Raw genomic sequence first — 25,811 nt, 5'->3', positions numbered from 1 at the left:
AGGAGGAGGTGAGGAACGGGGGGGGAGGGGATATGGGGGGAGGGGTTTGGGGGGACCCCATTAATGGTGGGTTCTGCCCCCCCCCCCCCCAGTTTGACCCCCCCAGTTCCAGCCCGGAGGAGACGGATCCTGATTCCGAGGGGGACCCCCAAATCCTGCTGGCCAATGGGGGAGCTCGGTGAGGGGGGGGGCAATGGGGGCGGGGTCTTAGAAGGGATATGGGGGCACTGGGGGGGTTTGGGGTCACTGGGGGGCAGAGGGGGTTTGGGGGGGCAATGGGGGGGTCTCAGAAGGGATGGGGGTGTATGGGGGGGCAATGGGGGTGGGAAGAGGGGGGGCAATGGGGGGGCTTAGAAGGGATGTGGGGGCACTGGGGGGGCACTGGGGGTGGTTGGGGTCACTGGGGGGGGAAGGGGGTTGGGAGGGCAATGGGGGGGTCTTAGAAGGGACGTGGGGGCACTTGGGGGGGTCTGGGGGGATTTGGGGGTCACTGGGGGGGCAGAGAGAGGGGTTTGGGGGCACAATGGGGGGTCTTGGAGTTCAAGGGGTCCCCACTGACCCCGCCCCCCCCCCCAGGTCTCGTCGCAGCCGCCCAGGGGCCCGCTGGGGGTCCCGGGTGCCCCCCTCCCCCCCCTGCTCCCCCCCCAGCCCCCCCCTGGACCTGGACTCGGAAGAGGATTTGCAGATTGATGAGACCCCCCCCCGGCGGGGCCCCCGGCGCCTGCCCCGTGAGATGGGACCCCCCTTGAGCCCCCCCATTGCACCCCAACACCCCCCATTGCACCCCCATTGCACCCCAATAGACCCCCATTGCACCCCAATAGATCCCATTGCACCCCAATAGCCCCCCATTGCACCCCAACACCCCCCATTGCACCCCAACACCCCTCTATTGCACCCCAATACCTCCCATTGCACCCCAATAGTTCCCATTGCACCCCAATAGTCCCCCAATGGGCACCCCAATACCCCCCCTTGAACCCTTCCCATGGGCACCCCAGTGCCCCTCCTTTGGGCACCCCAATATCTCCCCCATTGGCACCCCAATACCCCCTTCACCCCCCCCCCCCCACTTTGGGGGCACCAGGACTACCCCATAACCCCCCCCATATCAGGGCCCCCCCATCACCCCCAAATCCCTCCCCATCTCATCCCCTATTACCCCCCCCAGCTGTCCCCCCCGTCACCCCAATCCCCGTTAAAACCAATGCCCCCACCCCCGGTTGAGGGTGCGGGGGGGGGTCCCCCTTTGGTGACCCCCAAATCCCCCCCCCCAGGGCTCCCCCGGAAGCTGCCCCGGGCCAAGCCCTGCTCTGACCCCAACCGCGTGCGGGAGCCGGGGGAGGTCGACTTCGACATCGAGGTGGGGGGGGGCCGGGGGGGGGTGGGGTCTATGGGGGGGGGGGGATGGGGGGCACTGGGGGGGGTCCTGGAGGGGGGGGTTGGGGTTTGGGGGGGGGCAGGGGGGTTTTTGGGGGGCTGGGAGGGGTAATGGGGGGTCTCAAGTTGGGGGGGGTCCTGGGGGGTTTTGGGGGGGGGGCAGAGGGGTTTGGGGGGACAGTATGATAATGGGGGGTGGCCCAGAGGGATTATAGGGGGTTTGGGGGGGTCCCCGGGGGGGCGGGGTTTCGGGGTTTGGGGGGGGGGGTCGGAGGGGTCTTGGGGGGGGGGATAATGGGGGGGGCACTGGGGGGGGGGTTGGGAGGTCCCCGGGGGGCGGTTGGGATCGGGGGGATTCAGAGGGGTTTTGGGGGAGGATACTGGGGGGGGGGGGATCCTGGGGGGGGGGGGGGGCGTGTCCCGGGGGGGGGTATAGGGGGCTGGGGGGGCAGATTTGGTGCATTGGGGGGGGGTTGGGGCTATTTTGGGGTCCCAAGGCTGGGTTTGACACCCACCCCCCCCCCCCCCCCCCCCCCCCCCCATAGGAGGACTATACCACTGAGGAGGAGGAGGGGGGGGCCGGGGGCAGCGCCGCCGGGATCCTGGACCTGCTCAAGGCCAGTCGGCAAGTGGGGGGCTCCGAGTACCCCCAGCTCAGGTGGGGGGGGCACCAAGGGAGTGGCTATGGGGGGGTCCAAAGAGGGTTTGGGGGGGGGTGCCCATGGGGTTTATGGGGTCCAAAGGGGGCTTGGGGGGGGTCCAAAAGCACCATTAACCCCCATAGACCCCCATTAACCCCCATAGACCCCCCATTAACCCCCATACACCCCCCCATAGACCCCCATTAAGCCCTGTAGGTCCCCATTAGCCTTTATAGACCCCCATAGACTCCCATTAATACCCATAGACCCCCCCATAGACCCCCATAGACCCCCCATTAACCCCCACAGACCCCCCACAGACCCCCATAAACCCCTATAGACCCCCATAGACACCCCATAAACCCCCATTAACCCCCATAGACCCCCCATAAACCCCCATTAACCCCTATAGACCCTCCCAGACCCCCCCCATAGACCCCCCATAGCACCCCCCAGACCCCCATTAACCCCTATAGATCCCTCATAGACCCCCATTAGCCCCCATATGCCCCCATAGACCCCCCATAAACCCCCATTAACCCCTATAGACCCCCCATGAACCCCCATAGACCCCCATAGAACCCCCCATAGACCCTCATTAACCCCCATTACCCCCCATACGGCCCCATAGACCCCCATAAACCCCCATTTACCCCCATATGGCCCCATAAACCCCCATAGAGCCCCCAGACCCCCCCCATAGACCCCCGTAGACCCTCATTAACCCCCATTAGACCCCTGTTGACCCTCATTAACCCCCATACGCCCCTATAGACCCCCCGTAAACCCCCATTAACCCCCATAGACCACCCCCATAGACCCCCATTAACCCCTATAGACCCTCCCAGCCCCCCCCCATAGACCCCCCCCATAGACCCCCCTAGACCCCCGTTAACCCCTATAGATCCCCCATAGACCCCCATTAGCCCCCATAGACCCCCCATAAACCCCCCCAGACCCCCCCATAGACCCCCATTAACCCTCTCTCCCCCCCCCCCGCAGCGAGGCCCCCGCCTCCCCCAGCACACGCGAGGCCATCCAGGGCATGCTGTGCATGGCCAACCTGCCCGCCGGCACCCCCCTGGGCCCCCCCCCATGGTGGGCGGGGGGGGCCGGACCCGAGCGGGCCGGGGGGGCCGCTGCTGGGCTCGGGGCGGGCGGGGGGGGGCCCCGGCGCGCCCCCCCCCCCCCCGGCCCCCCGCAGCACGGACAGCGAGGACGAGGCCAGCCTGGATGAGCAGGACAGCCTGGGGGCCTGCTTCAAGGATGCTGAGTACAGTGAGTGGGGCTGGGGGGGTCCCCAGGGGGCTTGGGGGGGTCCGCAAGGGGTTTGGGGGGGTTCAAAGGGGGCTTGGGGGGGTCCGCAAGGGGTTTGGAGGGGTTCCCAAGGGGTTTGGGGGGGTTCAAAGGGGGCTTGGGGGGTCCCCAGGGGGTTTGGGGGGGTTCCCAAGGGGTTTGGGGGGTTCAAAGGGGGCTTGAGGGGTCCCCAGGGGGTTTGGGGGGGTTCAAAGGGGGCTTGGGGGGTCCCCAAGGGGTTTGGGGGGGTTCCCAAGGGGTTTGGGGGGTTCAAAGGGGGCTTGAGGGGTCCCCAGGGGGTTTGGGGGGGTTCAAAGGGGGCTTGGGGGGGTCCCCAAGGGGTTTGGGGGGGTTCAAAGAGGGCTTGGGGGGTCCCCAGGGGGTTTGGGGGGGTTCAAAGGGGGCTTGGGGGTGTCCCCAAGGGGTTTGGAGGGGCCCAAAGGAGGTTTGGGGGGGGTCCCCAAGGGGTTTGCAGGGTCCCCAAGGGGTTTGGGGGTGTTCAAAGGGGGCTTGGGTGGGTTCTCAGTGGGGTTGGGGGGTTCAAAGGGGGTTTGGGGAGGTTCAAAGGGGGCTTGGGGGGCTTCTCAATGGGGTTGGGGGGTTCAAAGGGTGCTTGGGGGGGGTCAAATGGGTTTGAGGGGGTCCCCACGGGGTTTAGGGGGGTCCAAAGAGTGTTTGGAGGGGGTCCTCCTTGGTTTTGGGGGGTCCAAAGGGCTTTTGCGGGTCCCCAAGGGCTTATGGGGGGTCCAAAGGGGGTTTAGGGGGATCCAAAGGGGGTCTGGAGGGTTCAAAGAGGGTTTGGGGTGGTCCCCAGTGGATTTATGGGGTCCCCAAGGGCTTTAGGGGGTCTTCATGTGGATTGGGGGGTCTTTAGAGCTGTTGATGTGCTTATGTGGGGGGGGTTGGAGCTGGGTTTAGCATGAAGACCCCTAAAGCCCTTGGGGACCCCATAAATCCACTGGGACCACCCCCAAACCCTCTTTGAACCCTCCAGACCCCTTGGATCCCCCTAAACCCCCTTTGGACCCCCATAAGCCCTTGGGGACCCCAAGCAAAGCCCTTTGGACCCCCAAAACCAAGGAGGACCCCCCAAACACTTTTGGACCCCCTAAACCCCCCCTGGGGACCCCAAACCCATTTGACCCCCCCCCAAGCACCCTTTGAACCCCCCAACCCCATTGAGAAGCCCCCCAAGCCCCCTTGAACCCCCCAAACCCCCTTTGAACCCCCAACCCCACTGAGAACCCACCCAAGCCCCAAACTTGAACTGACCCCCAAAACCCCTTGGGGACCCTGCAAACCCCTTGGGACCCCCCCCCAAACCTCCTTTGGGCCCCTCCAAACCCCTTGGGGACACCCCCAAGCCCCCTTTGAACCCCCCCAAACCCCTGGGGACCCCCAAGCCCTCTTTGAACCCCCCAACCCCCCCAAACCCCTTGGGGACCCCCCCCAAGCCCCTTTGAACCCCCAAACCCCCTGGGACCCCTCAAGCCCCTTTGAACCCCCCAAACCCCTTGGGAACCCCCCCAAACCCCTGGGGACCCCCCCAAGCCCCCTTTGAACCCCCCCAAAACCCCCCTGGGGACCCCCGCAAGCCCCCTTTGAACCCCCAAACCCCTTGGGAACCCCCCAAACCCCTGGGGACCCCCCAAGCCCCCTTTGAACCCCCCCAAACCCCCCATTAACCCCTCCAAACCCCCCCTTTTTCTATGCGGACCCCCCAAGCCCCCTTGAACCCCCCAAACCCCTTGCGGACCCCCCAAGCCCCTTTTTGCCCCCCCCTCCCCACTCACTGTACTCAGCATCCTTGAAGCAGGCCCCCAGGCTGTCCTGCTCATCCAGGCTGGCCCCCTCGCTGTCCGTGCTGCGGGGGCCGGGGGGGGGGCGGCGAGAGGGGCCCCCCACATCCCCGCCCCGAGCCCAGCAGCGGCCCCCCCGGCCCGCTCGGGTCCGGCCCCCCCCCCCCACCATGGGGGGGGGCCCAGGGGGTGCCGGCGGGCGTTGGCCATGCACAGCATGCCCTGGATGGCCCCGTGTGCTGGGGGAGGCGGGGGGCTCTCCATCCCTGCGGGGGGGGGGGGGGGGGAAGAGGGGGTTAATGGGGGTCCCTATAGGGGGGGTCCACATCCCTGTATGGGGGGCCCCATCCCTATGGGGGCCCCGGGGGATCCCATAGGGCCCGTCCCCACATCCCTATAGGGTCTGCCCCACATCCCTATAGGGGGGCTGGGAGGGTCCCTATAGGGGCACATCCCTATAGGGCCATGGTCTATGGGGGTTAATGCACAGTCTTTGGCTCCCCTATTCCTGTTGGACCCTCTCACATCCCTATAGGGTCTGCCCCACATCCCTATAGGGCCTGCCCCACATCCCTATAGGGCCTGCCCCACATTCCTGTTGGCTCCCCCGTATTCCTGTTGGACCCTCTCACATCCCTATAGGGCCTGCCCCACATCCCTATAGGGCCCCCCCACATTCCTGTTGGCCCCTCCATATTCCTGTTGGACCCCCCCACATCCCTATAGGACCCTGCACATCCCTATAGGCCACCCTCCATCCCTATAGGACCCCCCCCCATCCCTATAGGACCCCCCCCACATTCCTATAGGCCCTCCCCATTCTTAAAGGGTCTCCCCATATTCCTATAGCACTTCTCCACATCTTTCTAGGACCCCCCCCACATTCCTATAGGACCCTCACACATCCCCATTGGATGCCCCCACATCCTTATAGGGTCCCCCACATTCCTGTAGAACACTCACATATTCCTACAGGACCCCCCCAAATCCCTATAGGCCCACCCCATCCCTATAGCCCCTCCCATATCTCTATAGGACCCCCCCCACATCCCTATAGGACCCCCCCACATTCCTATAGGACCCTCACACATCCCCATTGGATGCCCCCACATCCCTGTAGGCCCCCCCCACATCCGTATAGGCTCCCCACATCCCTATAGGACCCCCCCACATCCCTGTTGGACCCCCCCTTCCCTGTGGGACCCCCATCCATCCCTATGGGACACCCCCCCATATCTCTATAGGACCCCCCCACATCCCTATAGGACCCACCCACATCTTTATAGGACCCTCACACATCCCCATTGGATGCCCCCACATACCTATAGGCTCCCCCCACATCCCTATAGGCCCCCCCATCCCTATAGGGCCCATCCCTATAGGCCCCCCCCAGTGTCAGTGATGCTCTTTTACCTACATTGGTCGATGGCTGCTGAGAGAAACCTCAACACTGAGACACTGGCCCCCCCCCCCTCAGTGGTATAGTCCCCCATATGGGGGGGGGGGGGTACAAACCCAGCCTTGGGACCCAAAATAGCCCCAACCCCCCCCCCCCAATGCCCAAATCTGCCCCCCCCCCAGCCCCTATACCCCCCCGGGACACGCCCCCCCCCCCCCCCAGGATCCCCCCCCTTCTATCCTCCCCCAAAACCCCTCTGAATCCCCTCGATCCCAACCGCCCCCCGGGGACCTCCCAACCCCCCCCCCAGTGCCCCCCCATTATTCCGACCCCCCCCAAACCCCGAAACCCCGCCCCCCCGGGGACCCCCCCAAACCCCCTATAATCCCTCTGGGCCACCCCCCATTATCATACTGTCCCCCCAAACCCCTCTGCCCCCCCCAAAACCCCCAGGACCCCCCCCCCCCCCCCCCAACTTGAGACCCCCCATTACCCCTCCCAGCCCCCCAAAAACCCCCCTGCCCCCCCCCAAACCCCAACCCCCCTCCAGGACCCCCCCAGTGCCCCCCATCCCCCCCCCCCCATAGACCCCACCCCCCCCCGGCCCCCCCCCCCCCACCTCGATGTCGAAGTCGACCTCCCCCGGCTCCCGCACGCGGTTGGGGTCAGAGCAGGGCTTGGCCCGGGGCAGCTTCCGGGGGAGCCCTGGGGGGGGGGATTTGGGGGTCACCAAAGGGGGGGACCCCCCCCAGCACCCTCAAACGGGGGAGGGGGCATTGGTTTTAAAGGGGATTGGGGTGAAGGGGGGGACAGCTGGGGGGGGTAATAGGGGATGAGATGGGGAGGGATTTGGGGGTGATGGGGGGGCCCTGATATGGGGGGGTTATGGGGTAAGTCCTGGTGCCCCCAAAGTGGGGGGGGGGGTGAAGGGGGTATTGGGGTGCCAATGGGGGAGATATTGGGGTGCCCAAAGGAGGGCACTGGGGTGCCCATGGGAAGGGTTCAAGGGGGGGTATTGGGGTGCCCATTGGGGGACTATTGGGGTGCAATGGGAACTATTGGGGTGCAATGGGAGGTATTGGGGTGCAATAGAGGGGTGTTGGGGTGCAATGGGGGGTGTTGGGGTGCAATGGGGGGCTATTGGGGTGCAATGGGATCTATTGGGGTGCAATGGGGGTCTATTGGGGTGCAATGGGGGTGCAATGGGGGGTGTTGGGGTGCAATGGGGGGGCTCAAGGGGGGTCCCATCTCACGGGGCAGGCGCCGGGGGCCCCGCCGGGGGGGGTCTCATCAATCTGCAAATCCTCTTCCGAGTCCAGGTCCAGGGGGGCTGGGGGGGGGCAGGGGGGGAGGGGGCACCCGGGACCCCCAGCGGGCCCCTGGGCGGCTGCGACGAGACCTGGGGGGGGGCGGGGTCAGTGGGGACCCCTTGAACTCCAAGACCCCCCCATTGTGCCCCCAAACCCCCTCTGCCCCCCCAGTGACCCCCAAATCCCCCCAGACCCCCCCCAAGTGCCCCCCCACGTCCCTTCTAAGACCCCCCCATTGCCCTCCCAACCCCCTTCCCCCCCCAGTGACCCCAACCACCCCCAGTGCCCCCCCAGTGCCCCCACATCCCTTCTAAGCCCCCCCATTGCCCCCCCTCTTCCCACCCCCCATTGCCCCCCCATACACCCCCATCCCTTCTGAGACCCCCCCCATTGCCCCCCCAAACCCCCTCTGCCCCCCCAGTGACCCCAAACCCCCCCCAGTGCCCCCATATCCCTTCTAAGACCCCGCCCCCATTGCCCCCCCCTCACCGAGCTCCCCCATTGGCCAGCAGGATTTGGGGGTCCCCCTCGGAATCAGGATCCGTCTCCTCCGGGCTGGAACTGGGGGGGTCAAACTGGGGGGGGGGGGGGGCAGAACCCACCATTAATGGGGTCCCCCCCAAACCCCTCCCCCCATATCCCCTCCCCCCCCCGTTCCTCACCTCCTCCTCCTCCTCCTGGGGGGCTTTGGGGACCCCCCCCTCATCGGGGGGGCGCAGGGCGGGGGGGGGCTTGCGGGGCCCCCCCTTTTTGAGGGGGGGTTCCTTGAGGGGGGGGGGAACCCCCCGGGGGGGGCCAAAGGGGGACCCCGATTTCGATTTCCCGGCGCTTTGCTGGAAGAGCTCCTGGGGGGGAGGGGGGGGGGGAGGGGTCAGGGAGGGGCTCCCAGTGCTTCCCAGTGCATCCCAGTGCTCCCAATACATCCCAGTGCTTCCCAGTGCATCCCAGTGCTCCCAATACATCCCAGTGCATCCCAGTGCTTCCCAATACATCCCAGTGCTTCCCAGTGCATCCCAGTGCTCCCAATACATCCCAGTGCATCCCAGTGCTTCCCAATACATCCCAGTGCATCCCAGTGCTTCCCAATACATCCCAGTGCATCCCAGTGCTCCCAATACATCCCAGTGCATCCCAGTGCTCCCAATACATCCCAGTGCATCCCAGTGCTTCCCAATACATCCCAGTGCTCCCAATACATCCCAGTGCATCCCAATACATCCCAGTGCTTCCCAATACATCCCAGTGCTTCCCAATGAATCCCAGTGCATTCCCACTGCTTCCCAGTGCATCCCAGTGCATCTCCATGTATCCCATCCCGCTCTATCCCATTGCTCCCATTGTATCCTGGTCCATCCCAAACCATTGCTCCCGTTCCATTCCACTCTATCCCATTGCTCCCGGTCCATCCCAATCCCTCCCATTGTATCCTGCTCCACCCCGCTCCATCCCATTATATCCCGCTCCATTCCATTACATCCCACTGTATCCCGCTCCGTTCCATTACATCCCATTATATCCCATTATAACCCATTATATCCCGCTCCATCCCATTACATCCCATTATATCCCATTATAACCCATTATATCCTGCTCCATCCCATTATACCCCATTATATCCCATTACATCCCATTATATCCTATTGTATCCCACTCCATCCTGCTCCATCCCGCTCCATCCCATTATAATCCATTATATCCCGCTCCATCCCAGTCCATCCCATTATATCCCATTATATCCCATTATAACCCATTATATCCTGCTCCATCCCATTATACCCCATTATATCCCATTACATCCCATTATATCCTATTGTATCCCACTCCATCCTGCTCCATCCCGCTCCATCCCATTATAATCCATTATATCCCGCTCCATCCCAGTCCATCCCATTATATCCCGCTCCATCCCCCTGCTCCATACCATTACATTCCATCCCGTTCCATCCCGTTCCCTCCCTCCCTATCCTGCTCCATCCTGCCCCATCCCGCTCCATCCCTTCCATCCCGGCCATTCCCGCTCCATCCTGCCCCATCCCACTCCATCCCATCCCATCCCGCTCCATCCCATCCCATCCCACTCCATCCCCCCCATCCCATTCCATCCCGCTCCATCCCATCCCATCCCGCTCCATCCCTCCTCATCCCATTCCGTCCCGTTCCCTCCCTCCCCATCCCATTCCATCCCTCCCCACCCCTCCCCATTCCATCCCATTCCATCCCGCTCCATCCCATCCCATCCTGCTCCATCCCTCCCCATCCCATTCCATCCCTCCCCATCCCATCCCTCCCCATCCCTCCCCATCCCTCCCCATCCCATTCCGCTCCATCCCATCCCTCCCCATCCCATCCCATCCCTCCCCATCCCATGCCGCTCCCGCACCTCCACCAGCCGGATCTCCTTTGCCAGCTCCCGGATGAGCTGCCCCGGCCGCACGGTGTCGGGGATCTCGTGCTCGTGCTCCCCCAGCACCTGGGGGGAGAGGGGGGGAACGGGGTCAAACTGGGGTGAACCCCCCGAACACCCCCCATGGGTACCCCCCCCCCGAGCCGGGACACCAAAAACCCTCCCATAGCCCCCCAACATCCCCCTATAGCCCCTCATAGACCCCAATATCCCCCTATAGCCCCCCAAAATGCCCCTATAGCCCCCATAGACCCCCAATATCCCCCTATAGCCCCTCATAGACCCCAATATCCCCCTATAGCCCCCATAGACCCCCAATATCCCCCTATAGCCCTCCATAGCCCTCCAATATCCCCCTATAGCCCCCATAGACCCCAATATCCCCCTATAGCCCTCCATAGCCCCCCAATATCCCCCTATAGCCCTCCATAGCCCAACAACCCCCTATAGCCCCTCATAGACCCCAATATCCCCCTATAGCCCCCCAAAATGCCCCTATAGCCCCCATAGACCCCGATATCCCCCTATAGCCCCCCATAGACCCCAATATCCCCCTGTAGCCCTCCATAGACCCCCAATATCCCCCTATAGCCCCTCATAGACCCCAATATCCCCCTATAGCCCCCCAAAATGCCCCTATAGCCCCCACAGACCCCGATATCCCCCTATAGCCCCCCACCATAGACCCCAATATCCCCCTATAGCCCCCAATATCCCTCTATAGCACCCCAGTATCCCCCTATAGCCCCCCATAGACCCCAATATCTTCCTATAGCTCCCATAGCCCCCCAATATCCCCTATAGCCCCCCAATATCCCTCTATAGCCCCCCAACATCCCCCTATAGCCCCATAGACCCCAATATCCCCCTATAGACCCCATAGACCCCAATATCTTCCTATAGCTCCCATAGACCCCCAATATCCCCCTATAGCCCCCATAGTCCCCAATGACCTATCTATACCCCCCAAACCCCCCCAATATCCTCCATTGTGCCCTATAGTACCCCCAAATCCCCCCACAGACCCCTATAGCCCCCCAACATCCCCCCATAGCCCCCAACATCCCCATATCCCAACATCCCCTGGGGACCCCCCCAGGGGCACCCCCAAAGTGTGGAGCACCCCCCCCCCCCAAACCTGGCTGCACCCAGCACCACCACCCCCCCATATCCCCCCCATAAACCCCCCTTAACCCCATGGGGACCCCCCCATCACCCCAAACCCCCCCACTTTGGGGTCCCCCCCCCCACCTCTTTGCGGGTCCAGGCCCGGAACGCGGCCGTCAGCGCCTTGGCCCCATGCACCAGGTAAGCAGCCGGGTGCCGCCGGTTCTCCCGCAGCCCTGGGGGCACCCCAATACATGGGACCCCCCCCCCCCACCAGCACAGGGGCCCCAGGAGCACCCCAAAAGGGGCTGGGACCCAAAGAACCCCCCCCCAATGGCAATGGGATGGCCCAAAAGGAGCTGGGACCCAAAGAACCCCCCCCCAATGGCAATGGGATGGCCCAAAAGGAGCTGGGACCCAAAGAACCCCCCCCCAATGGCAATGGGATGGCCCAAAAGGAGCTGGGACCCAAAGAACCCCCCCTTAATGGCAATGGGATGGCCCAAAATGGGCTGGGACCCAAAGAACCCCCCCTTAATGGCAATGGGATGGCCCAAAATGGGCTGGGACCCAAAGAACCCCCCCCCAATGGCAATGGGATGGCCCAAAAGGAGCTGGGACCCAAAGAACCCCCCCCAATGGCAATGGGATGGCCCAAAAGGGACTGGGACCCAAGGAACTCCCCCCAATGGCAATGGGATGGCCCAAAATGGGCCCCAGAAGCCCCACGGGACCCCCAAAGATGAGGTTGGGACCCCCAAAGATGAGGTTGGGACCCCCCCCAAAAAGCCCCAGTATGAGGTTGGGACCCCCAAGATGAGGTTGGGGACCCCCAAGATGAGGTTGGGACCCCCAAGACCCCCATGGGACCCCCAAGACCCCCATGGGACCCCCAAGATGAGGTTGGGACCCCCATGGGACCCCCAAGATGAGGTTGGGACCCCCAGGACCCCCATGGGACCCCCAAGATGAGGTTGGGACCCCCATGGGACCCCCAAGATGAGGTTGGGACCCCCAAGACCCCCATGGGACCCCCAAGATGAGTTTGGGACCCCCATGGGACCCGGGGCTGAGGCCCCCCCGCCGCCCCCCACCTCGGAAGGTGTCCAGCAGGTGCCTCCCCACGAACCAGCAAACGGCCTCGAAGTTGGGGAACTTGAAGAGGGGGGCGGGGCTGAGGCGGCGCTCGATCTCATAGGCCCTGGGGGGGGGGAGGGGAGCATGGGGGGCACCCAATGGCACCCAACAGCACCCATTGGGTACCGCACTGCACCCAAGAGCATCCCATGGGCACCCAACGGCACCCAACAGCACCCATTGGGTACCGCACTGCACCCAAGAGCATCCCATGGGCACCCAACGGCACCCAACAGCATCCCATGGGCACCCAATGGCACCCAACAGCACCCATTGGGTACCCCACTGCACCCAAGAGCATCCCATGGGCACCCAACAGCATCCCATGGGCAACCAATGGCACCCAACAGCACCCATTGGGTACCCCACTGCACCCAAGAGCATCCCATGGGCACCCAACAGCACCCAACAGCATCCCATGGGCACCCAATGGCACCCAACAGCACCCATTGGGTATCCCACTGCACCCAACAGCATCCCATGGGCACCCAACGGCACCCAACAGCACCCAATGGGCACCCAACAGCACCCAATGGCATCTCATGGACACCCAAGAGTGCCCAATGGGCATCCATGGGCACCCAACAGCACCCAATGGGTACCGCACGGCACCCAACAGCACCCAATGGCGTCCCATGGACACCCAACAGCACCCAATGGCCACCCAACAGCATCCCATGGGCACCCAACGTCATCCCAGGGGGACCCAACAGCACCCAATGGGCACCCAACAGCATCCCATGGGCACCCAGTAACACCCCACAGCACCCAACAGCATCCCATGGGCACCCAGTAACACCCCACAGCACCCAACAGCATCCCATGGGCACCCCATGGCACCCTATGGACACCCAACAGCACCCCATGGGCACCCAACAGCCCCCTATGGTCACCCTATGGCACCCCATGGTCACTTTATGGCACCCCCCAAAACCCTACACAGCCCCCCAAGCCCCCCAAGCCCCCCCCGAGCCCCACTTGAGCTGCATGTCGATGTTGAGGCTGTGCAGGAAGTTCCCCCCAAAGGCCAAGCAGTCGACGGGGGTCAGCACGGCGTGGATCCAGCCTGCGGGACAGGGGATGTGTGGGGCAGGAATATGGTATATGGGGGGCAGGACATGGGATGTGTGGGGCGGGACACGGGATGTGCAGGGCAGGACAAGGGATGTGTGGGGCGGGACACGGGATGTGTGGGGCAGGACATCAGATAAGTGGGGCGGGACATGGGATGTGTGGGGCAGGACACGGGATATGTGGGGCAAGACAGGGGATATGTGGGGCAGCACACAGGATGTGTGGGGCAGGACAGGGGTTATGTGGGGCAGCACATGGGACGTGTGGGGCAGAACATGGGATGTGTGGGGCAGGACAGGGGATGTGTGGGGCAGCACATGGGATGTGTGGGGCAGGACAGGGGATGTGTGGGGCAGCACATGGGATGTGTGGGGCAGGAGACGGGATGTGTGGGGCAGGAGACGGGATGTGTGGCGCAGAACACGGGATGTGTGGGGCAGGACAGGGGATGTGTGGCGCAGAACACGGGATGTGTGGGGCAGCACATGGGATGTGTGGAGAAGGAGACAGGATGTGTGGGGCAGGACAGGGGATGTGTGGGGCAGGAGACAGGATGTGTGGGGCAGCACACGGGATGTGTGGGGCAGGACAGGAGATGTGTGGGGCAGCACACGGGATGCGTGGGGCAGGACAGGGGATGTGTGGGGCAGGACAGGGGATGTGTGGGGCACTTGGGGGTCCCGCGCCCCCATCGGGAGGTACCGGTGGGGATGAAGAGGGTCTGCCCCTGCCGCAGGGGGCACCGGTAGCACCGATCCACTTGGTCCCCAAAGAAGAGCTCGGCCCGGCTGCGGGAGCTGCTCCAGGCCTCGAACAGAGCCAGGTTGGCGGCCGTGGGGCGGGCCAGGTAGAAGATCTTCTCGCCCTGCCGTGGGGCAGCCATAGGGCGCCATAGGGCAGCCATAGGGCAGGGGATAGGGCAGCCATAGGGCACCATACGGCGCCATAGGGCAAGGGATAGGGCAGCCACCCTATATCCCCCTATACCCACCCTACATGCCCTGTAGCCACCCTATACCTCCTCAAACACCCCCTATACCCACCCAATGCCCCCCTATACCCATCCTACACCCCCTTATAACCACCCAATACCACCCCAATAGCCCCCTACACCCCCCTATAACCACCCTCCACCGGCCTATACTCACCCTACACCCCCCTATACCCCCCAATACCCCCCTATACCCCCCCAATACCACCTATACCCCCCAATACCCCCCCAATACCCCCCAATCCCCCCCTATACCTACCCAATACCCTCCTATACCCCTCATACCCCCCCTACACCACCTCTATCCCCCCCCATACCCCCCCATACCTAACCAATACCCCCTATACCCACCCTACACCCCCCTATACCCCCTATACCCACCCTACACCCCCCTATACCCCCTACACCCCCCATACCCACCCTCCACCCCCCTATGCCCCCCAATACCCCCCTATACTCACCCAATGCCCCCCTATACCTCCCAATGCCCCCTATACCCACCCTCCACCCCCCTATGCCCCCCAATACCCCCCTATACCCCCCAATACCCCTATACCCACCCTACACCCCCCTATACCCCCCAATACCCCCTATACCCCCCCTACACCCCCCTATACCCCCCAATACCCCCTATACTCACCCAATACCCCCCTATCCCCCCTATACTCACCCAATACCCCCCTATCCCCCCTATACCCCCCGTACCCCCCGCGTACCCTGAGCACGTGGTACCAGGCGGAGGTGCCGCCGCAGTGCACGTGGAAGTCGCTGAAGGCGTCGCGGGCGCCCAGCAGGCAGAAGCGCTGCAGGCTCGGCCGCTCCCGCGCCCACTCCCCCGGCCACAGGTTCTCCACCCACGAGAGCTTCCGCACCAGGCGCGGCGGCTCCACCAGGTTGGAGAGCCTGCGATGGGGCAGAGACCTGGGGTGACTGAGAGCCTATGGGGTGAGCGAGACCCCTATGGGGTGACTGAGAGCCTGCGATGGGGCAGAGACCTGGGGTGACTGGGAGCCTATGGGGTGACTGAGAGCCTGCGATGGGGCAGAGACCTGGGGTGACTGGGAGCCTATGGGGTGACTGAGAGCCTGCAATGGGGCAGAGACCTAGGGGTGACTGAGAGCCTATGGGGTGAGCGAGACCCCTATGGGGTGACTGGGAGCCTATGGGGTGACTGAGAGCCTGCGATGGGGCAGAGACCTGGGGTGACTGGGAGCCTATGGGGTGAGCGAGACCCCTATGGGGTGACTGAGAGCCTGCGATGGGGCAGAGACCATGGGGTGACTGGGAGCCTATGGGGTGACTGAGAGCCTGCGATGGGGCAGAGACCTGGGGTGACTGGGAGCCTATGGGGTGAGCGAGACCCCTATGGGGTGACTGAGAGCCTGCGATGGGGCAGAGACCATGGGGTGACTGAGAGCCTATGGGGTGACTGAGAGCCTGCGATGGGGCAGAGACCATGGGGTGACTGGGAGCCTATGGGGTGACTGAGAGCCTGCGATGGGGCAGAGACCATGGGGTGACTGGGAGCCTATGGGGTGAGCGAGACCCCTATGGGGTGACTGAGAGCCTGCGATGGGGCAGAGACCATGGGGTGACTGAGAGCCTATGGGGTGACTGAGAGCCTGCGATGGGGCAGAGACCATGGGGTGACTGGGAGCCTATGGGGTGACTGAGAGCCTGCGATGGGGCAGAGACCATGGGGTGACTGGGAGCCTATGGGGTGACTGAGAGCCTGCGATGGGGCAGAGACCTGGGGTGACTGAGAGCCTATGGGGTGACTGAGAGCCTGCGATGGGGCAGAGACCTGGGGTGACTGGGAGCCTGTGGGGTGGGGGAGACCCCTATGGGGTGACTGAGAGCCTGCGATGGGGCAGAGACCTGGGGTGACTGGGAGCCTGTGGGGTGAGGGAGACCCCTATGGGGTGACTGGGAGCCTGTGATGGGGCAGAGACCTGGGGTGACTGGGAGCCTATGGGGTGAGCGAGACCCCTATGGGGTGAGGGAGAGCCCTATGGGGTGACTGGGCCATACTGGGTTATACTGGGTTATACTGGGCCACACTGGGGCCATACTGGGTTATACTGGGGCCATACTGGGTTATGCTGGGCCATACTGGGTTACGCTGGGCCATACTGGGCCATACTGGGCCATACTGGGTCATACTGAGTTATTCTGGGGCCATACTGGGTTATGCTGGGCCATACTGGGTTATACTGGTCCATACTAGGTTATACTGGGGCCATACTGGGCTATACTGGGCCATACTGGGTTACACTGGGTTATACTGGGCCATACTGGGTTATACTGGCTTACACTGGTCCATACTAGGTTATACTGGGGCCATACTGGTCCATACTGGGTTATACTGGGCCATACTAGGTTATACTGGGGCCATACTGGGTTATACTGGGCCATACTAGGTTATACTGGGGCCATACTGGTCCATACTGGGTTATACTGGGCCATACTGGGTTATACTGGTCCATACTGGGTTACACTGGGTTATACTGGGTTACACTGGGTTACACTGGGTTATACTGGGCCATACTGGGTTATACTGGGTTATACTGGGTTATACTGGGTTATACTGGGCCATACTGGGTTACACTGGGTTATACTGGGTTATACTGGGTTACACTGGGTTATACTGGGTTACACTGGGTTATACTGGGTTATACTGGGCCATACTGGGTTACACTGGGTTATACTGGGTTATACTGGGTTACACTGGGTTACACTGGGTTATACTGGGTTACACTGGGTTATACTGGGTTATACTGGGTTACACTGGGTTATACTGGGTTACACTGGGTTATACTGGGTTATACTGGGTTATACTGGGTTATACTGGGTTACACTGGGTTACACTGGGTTACACTGGGCCATACTGGGTTACACTGGGTTATACTGGGTTATACTGGGTTACACTGGGTTACACTGGGTTATACTGGGTTACACTGGGTTATACTGGGTTATACTGGGTTACACTGGGTTACACTGGGTTACACTGGGTTACACTGGGTTATACTGGGTTATACTGGGTTACACTGGGTTATACTGGGTTATACTGGGTTACACTGGGTTACACTGGGTTATACTGGGTTACACTGGGTTATACTGGGTTATACTGGGTTACACTGGGTTACACTGGGTTACACTGGGTTATACTGGGTTATACTGGGTTACACTGGGTTATACTGGGTTATACTGGGTTACACTGGGTTACACTGGGTTATACTGGGTTATACTGGGTTACACTGGGTTATACTGGGTTATACTGGGTTACACTGGGTTATACTGGGTTACACTGGGTTATACTGGGTTATACTGGGTTACACTGGGTTACACTGGGTTATACTGGGTTACACTGGGTTATACTGGGTTACACTGGGTTATACTGGGTTATACTGGGTTACACTGGGTTATACTGGGTTATACTGGGTTACACTGGGTTACACTGGGCCATACTGGGGGCGCTGGGACCCACCGGGTGTCGGAGAACTCGAGGCTGCTGACGTTGAGGACGCGGTCGCGCCGGGGCCCCCCCAGGTAGGAGACGAAGTCCCCCAGGCGCATGCGGCACGGGGCCTGGCGCCCCACATCCAGGACCTCGATGACCCTCTCAGCGCCTGTGGGGCAGCAAGGAGCCCAGGGAGCCCCATGGCGGGGGGCACGGGGAGCCCCCACCCCCCTCAGACCCTATGGACCCCCAGAGACCGGTAACAGGGACCCCAAACCCCTGAACCCCTATAGACCAATAACAGGGACCCCAAACCCCCCTGAACCCCTATAGACCCCCATAGACCAGTAACAGGGACCCCAAACACCCCTGAACCCCTATAGACCCCCATAGACCAATAACAGGGACCCCAAACCCCTGAACCTCTATAGACTGATAACAAGGACCCCAAACCCCTGAACCCCTATAGACTGATTAACAGGGACCCCAAACCCCCCTGAACCCCTATAGACCCCCATAGACCAATAACAGGGACCCCAAACCCCCCTGAACCCCTATAGACCAATAACAGGGACCCCAAACCCCAGAACGCCTATAGACTGATAACAGGGACCCCAAACCCCTGAACCCCTATAGACTGATAACAAGGACCCCAAACCCCTGAACGCCTATAGACCAATAACAGGGACCCCAAACCCCTGAACCCCTATAGACTGATAACAAGGACCCCAAACCCCTGAACCCCTATAGACTGATAACAGGGATCCCAAACCCCTCTGAACCCCTATAGACTGATAACAGGGACCCCAAACCCCTGAACGCCTATAGACTGATAACAGGGACCCCAAACCCCTCTGAACCCCTATAGACTGATAACAGGGACCCCAAACCCCTGAACCCCTATAGACTGATAACAGGGACCCCAAACCCCTCTGAACCCCTATAGACCAATAACAGGGACCCCAAACCCCTCTGAACCCCTACAGACCAATAACAGGGACCCCAAACCCCAATAGACCCCAAGAGACCCCCAGAGACCGGTAACAGGGACCCCAAACCCCCCTGAACCCCTATAGACCCCCACAGACCGATAACAGGGACCCCAAACCCCTGAACCCCTACAGACCCCCATAGACCAGTAACAGGGACCCCAAACCCCTGTAGACCCCTAAAGACCAATAACAGGGACCCCAAACCCCTCTGAACCCCTATAGACAAGTCACAGGGACCCCTCCAAACCCTCATGAACCCCTATAGACAGGTAACAGGGACCCCCACCCACCCCCTATAGACCCCTATGGAGCAGCCATGGGGACCCCAAACCCCCTCAAACCCCTACAGACCCCTATGGAGCAGCCATGGGAACCCCAAATCCCTACAGACCCCTATGGAGCAGTCACAGGGACACCCCAAGCCCCCTGAACCCCTTATAGAACCCCCATAGACTGACCCCAAGGGACCCCCACCCACCCCCTATAGACCCTATAGGCCCCCCCCACACTCACCCACGTAGTGCTCGACGTCTCGGGGGGTGAAGGTGGGGGGGGGCAGCGTCATCCCCAGCCCCTCCTTTCGAGCCACCAGGATGGGGACGCTGAAAGTCTTCTCCTCCAGGTACTCGACCGTGAGCTGCGCCCCACTGGGCCGGAGCAGGACCTCGTCGGCGCTGGGACACGGAGCACGGGTCAGTACGGGCGCCTATAGACCCTATAGGGGCTGCAGGGGGGGGCTAGAGAGGGTTGAGGAGCTCCTAGGGGGGCTACGATGGGTTTGGAGATGGTTGAGGAGCTCCTATGGGGGTTACAATGGGTTTAAAGGGGGTTGAGGAGCTCCTATGGGGGCCACGATGGGTTTGGAGATGGTTGAGGAGCTCCTGTGGGGGTTACAATGGGTTTGGAGATGGTTGAGGAGCTCCTATAGGTGCTATGATGGGTTTGGAGATGGTTGAGGAGCTCCTATAGGTGCTATGATGGGTTTGAAGATGGTTGAGGAGATCCTAGGGGGGCTACAATGGGTTTGGAGATGGTTGAGGAGCTCCTGTAGGTCCTACAATGGGTTTAAAGGGGGTTGAGGAGCTCCTACGGGTGCTACAACGGGTTTGGAGATGGTTGAGGAGCTCCTATGGGGGTTACATTGGGTTTGGAGATGGTTGAGGAGCTCCTATGGGGGTTACATTGGGTTTGGAGATGGTTGAGGAGCTCCTATGGGGGTTACAATGGGTTTGGAGATGGTTGAGGAGCTCCTATAGGTGCTATGATGGGTTTGAAGATGGTTGAGGAGATCCTAAGGGGGCTACAATGGGTTTGGAGATGGTTGAGGAGCTCCTATGGGGGTTACAATGGGTTTGGAGATGGTTGAGGAGCTCCTATAGGTGCTACGATGGGTTTGGAGATGGTTGAGGAGCTCCTGTAGGTCCTACAATGGGTTTAAAGGGGGTTGAGGAGCTCCTACGGGTGCTACAACGGGTTTGGAGATGGTTGAGGAGCTCCTATAGGTCCTACAACGGGTCTGGAGATGGTTGAGGAGCTCCTATAGGTCCTACAATGGCTTTGAAGATGGTTGTGAAGTTCTTATAGGTCCTACATTAATTTTAAAGCTGGCTGAGGAGCTCCTACAAGTTCTACCATGGGTCTGGAACGGGTTGAGGAGCTCCTGTAAGTTCTACAGTGGCTTTAAAGGTGGTTGAGAAGCTCCTACAGGTGCTACAATGGGTTTAAAGGGGGTTGAGGAGCTCCTATGGGTGCTACAATGGGTTTAAAGGGGGTTGAGGAGCTCCTACAGGTGCTACAATGGGTTTGGAGATGGTTGAGAAGCTCCTATAGGTCCTACAACGGGTTTGGAGATGGTTGAGGAGCTCCTATAGGTCCTACAACGGGTTTGGAGATGGTTGAGGAGCTCCTATAGGTCCTACAATGGGTTTGGAGATGGTTGAGAAGCTCCTATAGGTCCTACAATGGGTTTGGAAGTGGTTGGGGCTCCCAAATGGCTGACCCAGGCCCTATAGATCCTATAAGAACCATCTCAAGATGCTTGTGGAGCTCCTACCAGCCCCATAGAGCCTCTGGAGGGCTCCTACAGCAGCGCGATGGCTCCTATAGGTCCTCCAGTGGCTCAATGGGGTTCCTATGGGGGGACGCAGCTGGTTCCTATAGGGCCTGGCTCCTATAGGGCCCGGTTCCCATAGGGCCCCTCACCTGGGGAAGGTCCGGCCCCGCAGCTCCCGGATGAACTGAGCGCTCCCGGTGCGGACCGGGCGCGGTGGCTCCGGCTCGGCCGGCTTCGGAGGGCCCCGGCGCCGCTTCACTGCGGAGAGAGGGAGGGAGGGATCCGTGGGGAGGGATCCGTGGGGAGGGATCCATGGGGAGCAGGGAGGGATCCGTGGGGAGGGATCCGTGGGGAGGGATCCATAGGGAACAGGGAGGGATCCATGGGGAGGGATCCATGGGGAGGGATCCATGGGGAGGGAGGGATCCATAGGGAGGAATCCATAGGGAGGAATCCATAGGGAGGAATCCATAGGGAGCGGGGAGGGATCCGTGGGGAGGGATCCGTGGGGAGCAGGGAGGGATCCGTGGGGAGGGATCCGTGGGCAGGGATCCATAGGGAACAGGGAGGGATCCATGGGGAGGGATCCATGGGGAGAGATCCATGGGGAGGGAGGGATCCATAGGGAGGGATCCATAGGGAGCGGGGAGGGATCCGTGGGGAGGGATCCGTGGGGAGGGATCCATGGGGAGGGATCCGTCGGGAGGGATCCGTCGGGAGGGATCCGTCGGGAGGGATCCGTCGGGAGGGATCCATGCGGAGGGATCCATAGGGAGAAGGGAGGGATGGATCCATATGGGCCAGCGATGGATCCGTATGGAGCAGGGAGGGATCCGTATGGATCCAGCACGCATGGAGCCACATGGACCTGGCACATCTGGATCCATACAGATCAGGGATGGATGGATCCATATGGATCCAGCACGCACATGGACCTGGCACATCTGGATCCATACAGATCAGGGATGGATGGATCCATATGGATCCAGCATGCACATGGACCTGGCACATCTGGATCCATACAGATCAGGGATGGATGGATCCGTATGGATCCAGCACACATGGACCAGACATGGACCTGGCACATCTGGATCCATACAGATCAGGGATGGATGGATCCGTATGGATCCAGCACACATAGACCAGACATGGATGGAGCCACACAGACCTGGCACATCTGGATCCATGCAGATATGGGGTGGATGGATCCATATGGATCCAGCACGCACATGGACCTGGCACATCTGGATCCATACAGATCAGGGATGGATGGATCCATATGGATCCAGCACACATGGAACCACATGGACCTGGGGCAGACTGATCCATATGGACCAAAGCACAGATGGATCCATAGGGACTGGGCATGGACCACACTTCCCCAGCCCCATACGGCCCTATAGGGCCCACACCCAGTCCCCCCTGCCTCAGACCTGACCCCATAGGGCCCCTACAGGACCCAGGTCCTGCCCTGTATGGCACAGACCCAGCCCTATAGGGGAAAAGGAGCCCAGGGGGACGCCCCCACCCATAGGAGCTCCCCCCATAGGGCCCCCCCCGCCCCATAGGCACTCACTGACGGAGGGGCCGTGCAGGACCTCGCACTTGGGGCAATGGTAAAGGTCGATGTCGGCCGCTGCCTCCTCCTCCACCCCCACGCAGCTGCAGGGACCAGCTCAGGATCATCCCAGTGCATCCCAATAACCCCCCAGTGCATCCCAGTGCACCCCAATAACCCCCCAGTGCATCCCAGTGCACCCCAATAACCCGCCAGTGCACCCCAATAACCCCCCAGTGCATCCCAGTGCACCCCAATAACCCGCCAGTGCATCCCAGTGCACCCCAATAACCCCCCAGTGCTTCCCAATGCACCCCAATAACCCCCCAGTGCATCCCAGTGCACCCCAATAACCCCCAGTGCATCCCAGTGCACCCCAATAACCCCCAGTGCATCCCAATGCACCCCAATAACCCCCCAGTGCATCCCAATGCACCCCAATAACCCCCCAGTGCATCCCAGTGCACCCCAATAACCCCCAGGGCACCCCAATAACCCCCAGTGCATCCCAATGCACCCCAATAACCCCCAGTGCACCCCAATAACCCCCAGTGCATCCCAGTGCACCCCAATAACCCCCAGTGCATCCCAGTGCACCCCAATAACCCGCCAGTGCATCCCAGTGCACCCCAATCACCCCCCTGTGCTTCCCAATGCACCCCAATAACCCCCCAGTGCATCCCAGTGCACCCCAATAACCCCCAGTGCATCCCAGTGCACCCCAATAACCCCCAGTGCATCCCAGTGCACCCCAATATTCCCCCAGTGCATCCCAATGGACCCCAATTTCCCCCCCATCCCAGTGCACCCCAATATGGACCCCCAGTGCACCCGAAGATCCGACCAGTGCATCCCAATGCACCCCAATAACCCCCCAGTGCACCCCAATAACCCCCCAGTGCATCCCAGTGCACCCCAATAACCCCCAGTGCATCCCAGTGCACCCCAATAACCCCCCAGTGCATCCCAGTGCACCCCAATAATCCCCCAGTGCATCCCAATGCACCCCAATAACCCCCCCAGTGCACCCCAATAACCCCCAGTGCACCCCAATAACCCCCCAGTGCCTCCCAGTGCACCCCAATAACCCCCAGTGCATCCCAGTGCACCCCAATAACCCCCAGTGCATCCCAGTGCACCCCAATAACCCCCAGTGCATCCCAGTGCACCCCAATAACCCCCCAGTGCATCCCAATGCACCCCAATAACCCCCCAGTGCATCCCAGTGCACCCCAATAACCCCCCAGTGCACCCCAATAACCCCCCAGTGCATCCCAATGCACCCCAATAACCCCCCAGTGCACTCCAATAACCCCCCAGTGCATCCCAGTGCACCCCAATAACCCCCAGTGCATCCCAGTGCATCCCAGTGCACCCCAATAATCCCCCAGTGCATCCCAATGCACCCCAATAACCCCCCCAGTGCACCCCAATAACCCCCCCAGTGCACCCCAATAACCCCCAGTGCACCCCAATAACCCCCCAGTGCATCCCAGTGCACCCCAATAACCCGCCAGTGCATCCCAGTGCACCCCAATAACCCCCCAGTGCTTCCCAATGCACCCCAATAACCCCCCAGTGCATGCCAGTGCACCCCAATAACCCCCCAGTGCATCCCAGTGCACCCCAATAACCCCCCAGTGCATCCCAGTGCACCCCAATAACCCCCCAGTGCATCCCAGTGCACCCCAATAACCCCCCAGTGCATCCCAGTGCACCCCAATAACCCCCCAGTGCATCCCAGTGCACCCCAATAACCCCCCAGTGCATCCCAATGCACCCCAATAACCCCCCAGTGCATCCCAATGCACCCCAATAACCCCCAGTGCATCCCAGTGCACCCCAATAACCCCCAGTGCACCCCAATAACCCCCCAGTGCATCCCAATGCACCCCAATAACCCCCCAGTGCCTCCCAATCCATCCCAGTACCGTCCCATCCCCCACCTGCCATGGAACCAGTCCTGGCACCCATCGCACTCGATCATGAAGCGGGTGACGTCGTAGGGCAGGCGGCACAGGCAGTACACGGGCACCGAGGCCATGGCCCCCTATAGCCCCCTATGGCCCCCTATAGCCCCCTATAGACCCCTAGGGCCCCCCTATAGACCCCTATAGACCCCTAGGGCCCCCCTATAGACCCCTATGGCCCCCTATAGACCCCTGTGGCCCCCTATAGACCCCTATGGCCCCCTATAGACCCCAATAGACCCTTATAGACCCCTATGCCCCCCCGACCCCAGGACATGACCCCCCCCCCTCCCCTTCTACACGTGACCCCCTTTACCCCCTCGAGGGGGGTCTTAAAGCTCCCTATAGGGTCTTTAAGGCCTCCCCCCCCCCCCAAATCTATAGGGTCTTAGAGCACCCCCCAAGGGGTCCACAGGCCCCTGTGCTTGCTATAGACACCCCCAAAGGGCTACCCCCCCCAAGGGGGCTCTCCCCCCACACTTTTAACCCCCTACAGGGCCTATAGGGCCCGCGGCTCCGCTCCGAGGCCTTCCCCCGCCTCAGAGGCCCACAGGGCCCCGCGCGGCCTCCACCTCCCGCCTCAGGCCTTAGGCCGCAGGCCTCGTTCCGTCCCGTGTGTCCCCCCCCCCCCCCCCACGCTGCTCCACCGCCGCCTCCCCGTTACCGCCTCCCGTTCCCGGCCCGGGCCTCGCCTCCGCCACGGCTCGGGCCCGGCTCCGGCCGCCCGGGAAAGTTGGATTACATCTGTTCATTTACCAAGCTATTCTGGGATCAATGCTATAAAAATTATCCATACCATTTGATTCTGCTTCATAGTTCATGTTAAATTAAGAGTTAATTTCCTTGTGGATCATACTTTCATCTGGGTTTTTTGTTTGTTTTCCCACTTCTTTGCCAGAAATAAAGTCCAGTGTTAGCTCTGACTGTTTTCTTGACTGCATGTCTGTTGTCTCTGTGGTTTTAATTCACAGTTCCCACTGAAAATGTTGCAACAATTGCAGACTGTGCGAGTGTGATTGAGGGTGTAAGTCGCAGTCGCAATGCCTTACTGAATGGAGACACAAAACTATGATTGGGATTCTGGGTACACGTGCCATCAGCTTGGGAGGGAGCAATTGTAGTACAGCTGGCACAGCCCTACATGATCGATCAATACGGTTGGTTTATTTTTCTCTAAATTGAGGGCAGTAGTGAAACTTCTGCTGAGTTACTTTCTTCAGAATATGACATTTGGGAATAA

General features: G+C 61.4%; 2 protein-coding genes across 2 annotated transcripts; one reads left to right on the top strand and one right to left on the bottom strand.

Annotated features, from left to right (window-relative positions):
- Positions 1–92: 92 nt before the first annotated feature.
- On the top strand, positions 93–6,070 carry LOC130595473 (histone lysine demethylase PHF8-like; the record flags this gene model as incomplete). The annotated part of the gene is made up of 7 exons (XM_057402234.1): positions 93–178; positions 577–728; positions 1,278–1,363; positions 1,926–2,038; positions 3,024–3,167; positions 3,226–3,299; positions 6,051–6,070. Coding segments are annotated over 7 exons (675 nt in total), but the record flags the coding sequence as incomplete, so codon positions are not given.
- Positions 6,071–7,130: 1,060 nt separating this feature from the next.
- On the bottom strand, positions 7,131–24,694 carry LOC130595472 (histone lysine demethylase PHF8-like). Its single transcript, XM_057402233.1, has 15 exons — positions 24,548–24,694; positions 22,620–22,705; positions 21,193–21,301; positions 19,504–19,664; positions 18,026–18,167; positions 15,255–15,441; positions 14,250–14,412; positions 13,452–13,539; positions 12,431–12,537; positions 11,481–11,572; positions 10,206–10,295; positions 8,488–8,670; positions 8,315–8,400; positions 7,769–7,914; positions 7,131–7,220 (listed from the first exon to the last, which is right to left on the bottom strand). The coding sequence occupies exons 1-14, from the start codon at positions 24,643–24,645 to the stop codon at positions 7,806–7,808; spliced, it is 1,701 nt and encodes a 566-aa protein (XP_057258216.1). The 5' UTR covers positions 24,646–24,694; the 3' UTR covers positions 7,131–7,220; positions 7,769–7,805.
- Positions 24,695–25,811: the final 1,117 nt, after the last annotated feature.

Source organism: Pezoporus wallicus, unplaced genomic scaffold (assembly GCF_028554395.1).
Source record: "Pezoporus wallicus isolate ANWC-B61680 ecotype Strahan unplaced genomic scaffold, APGP_CSIRO_Pwel_v1 contig_12086, whole genome shotgun sequence".
Classification (NCBI taxonomy): Eukaryota; Metazoa; Chordata; class Aves; order Psittaciformes; family Psittacidae; genus Pezoporus; species Pezoporus wallicus.
Note: the sequence above shows the minus strand (reverse complement) of the source record. Positions and strands in the feature narration are given on the sequence as shown.

Excerpts from the sequence above, each read along its gene's own strand:
- LOC130595472 (XM_057402233.1), bottom strand. The coding sequence starts at position 24,645 with ATGGCCTCGGTGCCCGTGTACTGCCTGTGCCGCCTGCCCTACGACGTC. Across the intron at positions 22,706-24,547 it reads CAGGACTGGTTCCATGGCAG|CTGCGTGGGGGTGGAGGAGG; the intron begins GTGGGGGATGGG and ends TGGTCCCTGCAG. Across the intron at positions 18,168-19,503 it reads AGACGTCGAGCACTACGTGG|GCGCTGAGAGGGTCATCGAG; the intron begins GTGAGTGTGGGG and ends GCTGCCCCACAG.